The 11,994-nt window shown below is 35.2% G+C and overlaps 1 protein-coding gene across 1 annotated transcript in view; it reads left to right on the top strand.

Annotated features, from left to right (window-relative positions):
- The window catches only part of LOC125680118 (uncharacterized), a 51,915-nt gene extending 40,165 nt beyond the window's left edge, over positions 1 to 11,750 (top strand). The window contains exons 30-33 of the mRNA XM_056153515.1: positions 1,686 to 1,829; positions 2,589 to 2,645; positions 5,060 to 5,219; positions 11,497 to 11,750. Coding sequence (XP_056009490.1) covers positions 1,686 to 1,829; positions 2,589 to 2,645; positions 5,060 to 5,219; positions 11,497 to 11,680 — 545 coding nt within the window. The 3' untranslated portion in view covers positions 11,681 to 11,750. The remainder of the gene's footprint in view (positions 1 to 1,685; positions 1,830 to 2,588; positions 2,646 to 5,059; positions 5,220 to 11,496) is intronic.
- Positions 11,751 to 11,994: the final 244 nt, after the last annotated feature.

The raw sequence follows: 11,994 nt of genomic DNA on the forward strand, positions 1-11,994 counted from the left end.
CTTACTCAAATGCGACAATAGATCTGCTAACATACATGTAACTCAATGATTGTATGTCAAACGTTGCAACATTTGACCGTTTACTTCTGTATCTATCGTATGTTATTAAGTTTATATTGAAAACATCTTTTGTATTGTATATTTTCCCATTTGTATTGCATGATTTTTCATTTGAATTGTATATTTTCTATTTGTATTCTATATTTTCCATCTGTGTTGTATAATTTTTAATTTGCATTGAACGTATATCGCATAATTTTGGCGCGCTGGAAATTCGTCAAAAAAATGAAAGTGAAATGAAGCGCTAAGATTTCAAACTGTATCTTTTTAAAAGAAAAATCCGCTAAATATTCCCTACGCCAAAATGACACGGTGTATTTTCTGTTTGTATTTTATTCGAGGGATTGTTTATTTTGGTTTGTTACAAAGAATCCCATTGGCTTAAACAATGGGTCAATCATCAAGCCATAGGTTATACCTTTTTCTTATCTGTTGTTTACCTACATGTTGATTCAACTGAACTCATTTCTCTCGCTTATCAACCTCGTGTTTAACTAGTCCTGTATGGAAATAGAGGAGCAGTTTCTCGTGTGGTCGAGCATCTGGAACATTTCGCTCGTTTTCGATACGATACAAGCTAAGACTTGACCAATTAAATCGTTTCATAGCAAAAATCGAAGTAAACAACCCTTCGGATACAACACGAATGGAAAATGATACAATGCAAATGAAAAACTTTACAATACTAATGAAAAATATATAATACAAATGGGAAATTATAAAATATCAACAGTTGCTTGTTTGGTTTTTTTACGTCCTGTCGAGAATTTTTCACTCATATTGAGACGTCACCAATTGTAGGTGAAGTACCACAAATTTAGACCTATGATTAGCACTTACGGTCGCAGCAGTGAGAGTTCATTAACGTGCCAATGCCTGTCGCGACAGAAGATCTACGTTTCTAAGGTCATATCCGAAAAACATGATTTTCACTTCTAAATGCCAAGCGTATGGTGAGGGAACAATTACTACCAATGTTAACGTCTTTGGTTTGACACGGTCTTGGTACTAGCGGGACTCGTGCTCACGACCACCCGGCTCGAACTCACGACCTCCCGGTTACGAAGCGAACGCTCTACTACTGAGCTTCCGAAACCGGCAATACAAAAGGAAAATATATAATACAAATGGAAAATTGGACATGTACATTTACAATACAAATAGAAAATATACAATACAGATGAAAAATTCTACAATTTAAAATGAAACATTACACAATACAATTAGAAAGATCAAATATTACAACGTTTTTCTGGCTGTATGATTCTTGCATCACATTTTTGTACAAAAATATTGGACGTGAACACACCGTCTGCTACCGTAGATGTAGATGAATGTTTCGCTTCTAAAATTAAAAGTGCGTATAATTTGTAAAATGTGTAATAAAAAGTTATGACTGAATTTCGGGAAATATGCCCCATGCCCCCCCCCCCTCCCCTCGATCGATGTGCGAAAGTGTGCATCGCAAGCTTGGTCTCCTCTACTGCGCTACAACATCGGGCGGGTTTACATCCTGATATTTAGACAAAAAAATTATGAATAAAACCACTATACCGTGTATTTTAGTTTTAACTGTTCTTAAGGTGAACTAGATTTAAGTACATATGTATCCAATCTTTTTCCAGGTGGCTCTCGGCAAATATGCCAAAGTGAGATGCCCTTCTGTTTCGACTACGATAACTTGTCTGGTGCCTGTAATAAACCAATCAACAGTAACACCGAGGGCTTCTTCCAGAAGTGTTCACTCTTCTGCAACAGATGTCAGGAGTGTAGGTTTTATTTCATATTTGGGATTTCTATTGGGCTCAAATTGTGCTCCTTTATTAGCTGATCTGTTTTTATACTCTTATGATGCAGAATTTATGCAAATGCGTATACATGAAAAGAAGAAATGCCTTGCGTTGGCCTTCTACAAATTTATGCATCTTCGCCACTATGGAGCGTCACCCATGGCTAGCGAAGATGCAAATTTATGTAGCAATACTGTAATCCATTATCACATGCATATGGTGTCTATGTCTCTCAGTCGATTCAATACGTGAGAGAATGTTCTGCTCATGATCAATTTTAGAACAAAGCAGGTCACTGACAAATAAGTTGATGCGGCAATGGTTTCAACAATCTCGTTTAAAGTCACCCTTTCAAAATTCTATGGTTGTTACAATGATTTAATATATGCAAATACAGTCTGTCATTAAGTCGAATGCTGTCTAATGTGTTTCTGTTAGGTCGTTCTTTATATACTGATTTTGATTTTGATTACGGATAACTCCGTTTACCTGATCAAGATATCGGATTCACTTCGAGTGTGACTGGTCCACAGGGGATACTTTCTCATCCTTGGCATTTGATTAAACCTCTGTTGTATCCAGGGGTTCGCGTTTGCCCTGCTCTCAATTTTGTATTCTTTAGGGGATTTATGAGATTGATCACTGTTCGTTATCTTTACTTTTTCATTTCAGAATAATATGAAATGGTTCATGTCATGTTTACTCATTTTGAAATGCAAAAATATTCTCCTTTTTCAGATTGTCAGTATGTCGCTTCTACAACTGTTAGTACTACTACTACAACTTCCGCACCAGGTAAACAAAGAAAACAAAAAATCTTCAAAATTCAAACTTTTTTTTAATATACGTCGTTCATTTAGTTATACTAAAATCAGGTTTAAAAGCAGTAGCATATAATATTCTCGATTCGCTAAGTCGAGGAAAAACAAATGCTTAAGGGCTTAGATTAAGCATCATACAAGCCTACATTGTTTCAAAGGTTCCGTGCATGAGTGGAAACCTATTATAGTCTAAATCGTTACAGACTTTGATATATTATAAAACTTATACAAACTAGCATGACACAAGTGATATTTACTCAGCATGCGATCCCTGTAAAACCTTGTCAGTGATATTTAATCCAAGATGCAGGTTCTTTAAAAGCTTCTTGATGGCACTTTATAAGGATGCGCTTACCATATTGTTTGTTAGCAACACTTTGCCGGGATGCACTCTCTCTAAAAGCTTGTCAAGGGTTCTTAATCGAGACATGCTTACTGAAGACGCTTTTTAGTGGCACTTAATCAGAATGTGCTTACTTTAAAAGCTTGTTAGGGATCTTTAATCAGGATGCGCTTACTTTAAAAGCTTGTTAGGGATCTTTAATCAGGATGTGCTTACTTTAAAAGCTTGTTAGGGATCTTTAATCAGGATGCGCTTAGTTTAAAGCTTGTTAGGGATCTTTAATCAGGATGCACTTAGTTTAAAGCTTGTTAGGGATCTTTAATCAGGATACGCTTAGTTTAAAGCTTGTTAGGGATCTTTAATCAGGAGGCGCTTAGTTTGAAGCTTGTTAGGGATTTAATCAGGATACGCTTAGTTTAAAGCTTGTTAGGGATCTTTAATCAGGATGCGCTTAGTTTAAAGCTTGTTAGGGATCTTTAATCAGGATGCGCTTAGTTTGAAGCTTGTTGGGGATCTTTAATCAGAATGCGCTTAGTTTAAAGCTTGTTAGCGATACTTAATCAGGATGCGCTTAGTTTAAAAGCTTGTTAGTATGGAGCGCCAAATTAACATAAACTCAAATAAATGAAGATATCTTCAATTATTTGAAGATATCATCAATTCAATTATTGTCCTCTTTAATTGAATTAATGCGCGCATTAAATCAATTATTGCTCTCATCAAATGAATTAATGCGCGCTTCAATTCAATCATTGCTCTCATCAATTAAATTAATGCGAGCATTAATTCAATTATTGCTCTCTTCAATTCATTTGATGAGAGCATCAATTTAGTAGAAATATTGCTCGCAATAATTAATTTAAAGCTTGGTATAAATAATTTGATGATCTCTTTAATTCGATTGAATATATCTTAAATCATTTACAATGCTTCTTTACAAGGAATTAATGCGCGCATCAATTCTTTTAAAGAGAGCAACAATTCAATTAAAGATATATCATTAATTCAATTGTGGATATGTTGAATTGAAGATATCTTTAATTATATAGTTGCTCTCTCTAAAAGAATTATTGCTCTCTTCAAATCAATTAAAGATATCATTAATTCAATTGAAGAGAGCAATAATTGAATTAATGCGCGCATTAAATCAATTCTTGCTCTCATCAAATGAATTAATGCGCGCATCAATTCAATTATTGCTCTCATTAAATGAATTAATGCGCGCGTTATATCAATTATTGCTCTCTTCAATTGAATTGTTGCGCGCATCAAATGAATTGATAATATCTTTAAATAATTGAAGATATCTTCAATTATTTGAGTTTATGTTCATTTGGCGCTCCATGTGATAGCGATACTTAATCAGGATGCGCTTACTTTAAAAGCTTGTTAGCAATACTTAATCAGATGCGCTTGCAGTGAAAGCTTATCCCTATTAAGAAAACTAACAATTCATCACACTTTTATCGTGCCAAATTTCAGCTACTATTCACTAATCTTGCATTTTTGTGGTGAAAGTGAAACAAGAAAAATGGGGGAAAAAACCATATTCTTTTAAATACACGAAAACTTCGGTTTTACCAAAAGTTAAGTCAACAACAAATGGGTTGAAATCTTTTAGATATGAATCTGCAAACTGAAATATTGTAGGCTTTAACCAACTTATATTAAACATTAGCAGTTAGTACGGTTACTATCGTACTTGTGTTTGTAGCTAATTTTTATGATATTTAAGTATTTTACTAGAGAATCAAATACATATTGTCCCAAGGTGCAACAGGCTGGACTTTCCTTTTAGATAATTTATGATAATTAGTGGTTACATGTAGGTCGTTGACCACAAGTTAACTTAAAGACCTAGTGCCATATTTAGTGTACTTTCTCTATATTGAATTCATGTATGTGTATACCCATGTTATAGTATGATAGTACTGTTTTGCATATGTTATGCGAGTTTTATTCATTTAGTCAGAAAATAGCTCTTAAGACCAAATGTTGCTGTTTGTGAACCCGACTTGAAATAAATATTATATTAACTTTTACAGTCCGCCGGCATTGTCGCCAGTGTGGGGATTTGAGCTCCTCTAATCCCTGCAGCACTCTTGATGTTTACACAGGGCCCTCCACGGCCTGCCCCACGGGACTCGATTTCTGTATGACGGACGTAATCCATGATATCAATGGTAACGACAACATTTACAAAAGGTACGTAAAAAGACAGGAAAGCAAAGCGGGAGTAGTGACTGAGAAAATCAATACTGTTTACGATCTACCGTAGCGAAAATCGGTCGGCTACATTAAGGTGGCACCACCGTATGAGAGATAGGAACTCAGGGTTGGTGTTTGCTTCGTAACCGGGGCTTTGTAACCGGGAGGTCGTGAGTTCGAGCCCCGCTCGTGCCGCGTCAAACCCAAGACGTTGGCATATGTAGTGATTGCTCCTTCGTCAATATGGAGCGCCAAATGAACATAAACTCAAATAATTGAAGATATCTTCAATTATTTGAAGATATCATCAATTCATTTGATGCGCACAACAATTGAATTAAAGATCTCTACAAATAATGAATGATATCTTCAATTCTGAATTATCGCGCGCATTAATTGAATTGATGAGAGCATTAATTATTCAGCTGATTTGATGCGCGCTTTAATTGATTAATGATATCTTCAAATGAATTAATGATATCAACAATTGAATTGATGCGCGCTACAATTCAATTGAAGAGAGCAATAATTGATATAATGGGCGCATTAAATCAATTGATGAGAGCAATAATTGAATTGATGCGCGCATTAATTCATTTGATGAGAGCAAGAATTGATTTAATGCGCGCATTAATTCAATTATTGCTCTCTTCAATTGAATTAATGATATCTTTAATTGATTTGAAGAGAGCAATAATTCTTTTAGAGAGAGCAACTATATAATTAAAGATATCTTCAATTCAACATATCCACAATTGAATTAATGATATATCTTTAATTGAATTGTTGCTCTCTTTAAAGAAATTGAAGCGCGCATTAATTCCTTATACAAAAGCATTGTAAATGATTTAAAGATATCTTCAATTGAATTAAAGAGATCATCAAATTATTTATACCGAGCTCTAAATTAATTATTGCGAGCAATATTTCTACTAAATTGATGCTCTCATCAAATGAATTGAAGAGAGCAATAATTGAATTAATGCACGCATCAAATCTATTATTCCTCTCATTAATTGAATTAATGCGCGCATCAATTGAATTGAAGAGAGCAATAATTGAATTAATGCGCGCATTAAATCAATTATTGCTCTCATTAATTCAATTGATGCGCGCATTAACTCAATCGATGAGAGCAATAATTGAATTGAAGCACGCATTAATTCATTTGATAAGAGCAATAATTGATTTAATGCGCGCATTAATTCAATTAAAGAAAGCAATAATTGAATTGATGATACCTTCAAATAATTGAAGATATCTTCAATTATTTGAGTTTATGTTAATTTGGCGCTCCATACGTCAAACGCTCGGTATTTAGAAACGACAATCACGGGTCTTTCGAATTGATTGTTGTTTTATGTCCCGTCGAGAATTTTTCACAATCACTCACTAGGGTTAGTGCAATGACGGGTTTTGTTTTTTTACTGTGTCACCAATTTACTGTGACCTCGGATTTTACCTCCGCTTCTAACGCCGAACAGTTTGCGAAGGAACACTCACTAAAACTACAACAGGTTAAGGTATCGCGTCTGACCCACCCTAGGGCTTCACCCGGGTGCTCACAACGTAAGCGGTACTGATTGAGTTACTGTCGCTGTCAAATAGGAAGTGTTCACGGTAGGTTTCAGGCGGAAGTAAATATGTGTAGTAGTAGGTTCACGTGGACTTTCTTTATTTCCTATGACATACAAATAATTAGAAACATACTATAAACTAGGAAAACTGAATCAATTACTTTATCATCTAAAGTGTCAATGCTATTATTTTTAAATTCATATACAATCTACATTTATTTTGTGATATGTTTAGGCTTTGTTGCACTCAACAACAACAACAAAAGTTCATATCCATCATCGACAGGACGCAATGCTCCCCAATTCTCCTCAAGAACGCGCGTAATTGTGCAAGCACCCCAGAATGGCACACTTATAAAACCAATGATTTTTATGGATGTCGTTTATATGTCCCTACCTGCGAATTTGGCATTCCATCATGAAAGATAACTTGGGTTGTTCTCAAATTTCATTTGCAAAGGATTCTAGCATTTCTTTTTATTTCGGCTAGTTTTAATGATTTTCACTTAATCTTTTCTCTTGTCCGAAAGATTAATCAGATACAGAACAATTATAAATTAATTAAGTTATGAAAATATTTGCCACAAGTACGATTGTATACATAAAAAGGCCCAAAAATTTTCTCTCTATAAAATGTGTCTGGAATTAACCTTAATAAGCGTTTTAAGAAAGTAAAATATATGCCAGGTATACTATGTCAACAAAATCAGAATGGTATTTCTAATTGGATAGCATTATGACATCATGAATAAGACATTTCCCGCCTTTTTTTCAAAATAAGCCTGAAAACTGTCAAATGTCATACAGATTATTGCTCAGGAAAAGATGTGCGCATTTGTCGAGCAAAATAAAAATGATATATATTGTGTATTATTTTAAGATGAAAAACATTCTTGAATATGAATTTGCTCGACGCATGCGCTGTGTGTTTTCTGAAAAGAAAACCACCTGAATTTGTGGATATTTTCATTGAAAATGGCATTTTTGCAATTTTATGCCAACTTCTAGCTCTCGTCATATGACATAAATCATTTTGCTGATCAAACTGAGCGGATTTTGGGTTTGCTAATCAATTCCTTATTTGAATGCCAGGGTTTGAGCTCCAAGTGAAATCATCGATATTTTGGGCCAAATGACTTTAGAAACTGTACCTACTTCTTTGTCGGATTATTTCAATGGAGAACATTCTCGTGGGAAAAGTATTCGGTTTTATAGTCGTGTATTTAAGAAATCAAAATTTTTGAAATATACTCGAGAGTGTATGGAGTGCGACGCTTTATGTCTGCATATTTCATGAAACGTGTGTTACACCCCAAATCGTCACCCATCCCGAATCGTCGCCGCCTGTTGGTACCATTCTTTTTCCCGGCATTGCCATCTCCCCCCGAAGATTGTGATGGTATGTTGTTTCACAAACGAAGAAAAAAATAAGATAAATATATACTGAAAAAGACTTGAATTATAATTGAACCCCTTTCAAATGCTATTACTTTATTCTGACTGCTACCTAAAGAAAAAACATTATGTGGCTATCTAATGAATAAAAGGTACAACCCCCTGCCCCCAAAAATAACATTGTAAAAGATAAAAAAAAAAAAAAAATTAAAACAATTTCCCCCAAACATAGCCGTTTTAAATCGAACGTGCTTTTAATCGAACTAGATATGTTTAAGATAAATGAATTTGAATTTAGTTCTACACCTGGTACAATATACATTTATGTATCACATCAAATTCTAAAGCGAACGAGTCCGGCGTGGAAACAAGGTTTGCCTCATTTGCGATGAATCTATGTGAAAGTTCGTACATTTACGGATATCCTGCGGATTAGTGTTGAAACGAAAGAGATACAGCGGGAAAAAATTGAAACAGCACAGTGAAGTTTATGGCCCATAGTAAGAGGAATTTACAGATTTATTTCATGATATATGAAATAGCTAAAAGGCTAACACAGAATTTATGCTTGGATGGAATTAAAAGTCATCTCATTATTAATCTAAATGTTAAGATATTCAAGTATTTAGTTTAAAAATGAGCTGTCAGAAGTTCTCCCTATTAAGGATTGGAGTGCTGCGGTTACTAAGTCTCTGTTAGTTAAAAATAATAATAAATCAAACACAAGATGTTTAAATTGTTGACTTAATAAGATCATGAATTATTGTTGTTTTATACATATCACACTCCCTGTTTTAAGTACACACATACACGGTATTATGTGTAAATACATGTACATGTGCGTTAATGACGTTTTGCCACGGGGGGAGGGAGCATATTAACCACGTGTGTTCTTTTCATTCTCTACCCACTGGTGTCGCTGCTTGCTAACACCTGTCAATGCCGGAATTTCAAAATTCTTGTAAAACGCTTTGTAAATTCTTAAACAACCGTTTAACTTATTTGATTAATCAATTTATGATGCAAAATTTAATGATAAAGTTGTCTTATCGCTTGTAAAAATTCCCAAATTGTTGGTTTTAATAAAAATGAATCATTTCCCCCCAATATTTTTTTTTTGGCGTTATATTATCTACATTAATCATTCTACATTCCGTTCCGTTTACTGTTCCACGTTTTAGCAATACCCTGCTGCAAATTCAAAGCATTTCAGTTTGGAAGGCCCACAACCTTGCATTGAAGATCTTTTTGAAGATTAAACTCGAATTACCAAAGCATATTCCAAAATAGTAATTTATTCTTATCAACGTGAAATTGATGAAGTCCACGTGAGAGAATCGTGCATGGTTTGGCTCACCAAAATCTTTCAAGAATCCTGTAAACAGCAAATTTTCAAAACAGTTGTTAATTCACAGGCACCAGTAATTTTGTTTGTGATAATAATAGTAGTGGTCTATGCCAAACCACCCTCTAATAAAAAAAAAACCTTTTTATAAGATGATGGTATGGTACATGTATAGACCCAACTCTCATTATTACATACAAAATTGCTGGTTCTTGTGGTTAATTTCACAATCTTATAGAGAACGGTCTTCCATAACTTCTGTAAAGCAATAGTTTGATACCATGCTTATAATTCACTATTCTTTTCCTTGGTTAATCACGTTTTGCGATTCCTTGACAATGTATATGGCCTATCACTGACCAAAAGAGCTAAATTTTATTCTACCACGATTATGGCAGCCATGGTCATTTCTCTGCGATATACCATCATGCGTAATAACTGATTACGAGACACTTCGCTTGCACTTCTTGTTCAGCTAATACAACAATAAAGTCAATAACTGATAATTCAATTTCAAAATCATACAAATGAATTAATATATGTTGCAAAACAAATTTATAAATGACTGAAGAACATTTAAATCAATCGTCTGCATTCCAAGATCGATACACATGTAAACATGTCGATGTACAGACAAGTTAACCCTCTTCCATGTATTTGTGTAATTTTCTTGGACTCTGGTGATATAACCCGTCAACATTAAACTAAATACTTAAAATGTTTTTCAAAATAAATCTAGCATACCCCTACCATCTCCCCCCCCCCTTTTTTTTTTTGTTAGCAAAAAACATGTAGTTAAAACATCTAGTCCGTTTTGGAAACTGACATGACGTCACGCAGCTGTATAGGTAAATGATGGGCTGTATATTTCTGAGTCGTAGTAGAATAGAAATAAAGTTCTTGTTTTCGTGACCTGTTTTCATATTCTTATGAAGCAGAATTTATTCAAAAACTTCTACGTGAGAAGGAAAAAATCTGTTGCAGTGACCTTCCATGCGACATTTAGATATATCGACGACGTTCTATCTATATTTCATTCATATGTCGATTCGATATATCCCTGTGAACTCGAAATAAAAGACACCACAGAGTCGTCCACTTCTGCTTCATACTTAGATATTTTATTGAAAATAGATTTTAATGGCAAACAAACTTGAAAATGGGGTGATTTCAGCTTCTCCATCGTCAACTCCACATATTCATGTAGCAATATTCCATTATCACCTGTATATGGTGTTTATATCTCTCAACCGATTCGATACGCAAGAGCTTGTTCTGCGTAAAATCAGTTTTTAAATCGAGGCAGGCTACTGACAAACAAATTGATGATGCAGGGGTTTCAACACTTTCGTTTAAAGTCAGCATTTCGCAAATTCTGTGGTCGTTATAACGATTTAGTTCGTCAATACAACCTACCATTGGGTCAAATGCTGTCCGACTTGTTTCATACCGATTGTTAAACCGTTCTTGGCACATTGATTTTGAATATGGATAACTCCGTTTATCTGATCAAGATAGAGGGCTCATGGCGGGGTGTAACCGGTCGACAGGGGATGCTTACTCCTCCTAGGCACCTGATCCCACCTCTGGTATATCCAGGGGTCCGTGTTTGCCCAACTCTCTATTTTGTATTGCTTATAAGAGTTATGAGATCGATCACTGCTCGTTATCTTCACCTTTCATGATGCAGGATAACCTCCTTGGTCTCGAAATGTTGTTTGAAATATAAAAGCCTCGGCTAACTCTTCGGCTTTTATATTTCAATACAACATTTCTCGACCTCGGGGGTTATCCTGCAACATACACGAAATAGGAGATATTCTAGATCAAGGTAATGTATAATTTATGCGCATTTTGTTGTTGTAGGTACTTTTTAACGTATACTTTTGTTAAGGTGCGTGTCAGTTGGGCCACCCTAAAGTAACCCCTAATATTATGACGTATGCCTTTATTTTAGATGCGTGTCCCGAAACACCTGTTCCACGCAGTGGCTGTCCCAGAGCTCGGACAAGGATCGCTGCACTCGCTTCGGTCAAGTTCCCGTGAGTGGACAGTATAACTGCCATTTCTGTTGTACCGAAGATGGGTGTAACACACGAATTGTCCCTGATCACAGTACTCTCTACACTCAGCACTCGTGACCAACACAAAACTGATCCCTAACACGAGGAAAACAGTGGTTTTTTCCAATTAAAAAAGTTTGGACACGTACTTCTTGTTGTGTTCATTGACGACTGGCTTCTGTCGACATCTTGTTTCTTTGTTTTTCTTCAATCTCATTGGGCGCAAGCATACATCTCTGTGTGATCGTATCTGCCTCGAGTATAACAATCTATTCTCTGCCTCGAGTGTGACAATTTATTCTCTGTCTCGAGTATGGCAGACCATTATCTGCCTCGTGTATGACAATCTATTGTCTGCGTCGAGTATAACAAACTATTCTCTGCCTCGAGTG

The sequence above is a fragment of the Ostrea edulis genome, chromosome 2, assembly GCF_947568905.1.
Source record: "Ostrea edulis chromosome 2, xbOstEdul1.1, whole genome shotgun sequence".
In the NCBI taxonomy this organism is placed as follows: domain Eukaryota; kingdom Metazoa; phylum Mollusca; class Bivalvia; order Ostreida; family Ostreidae; genus Ostrea; species Ostrea edulis.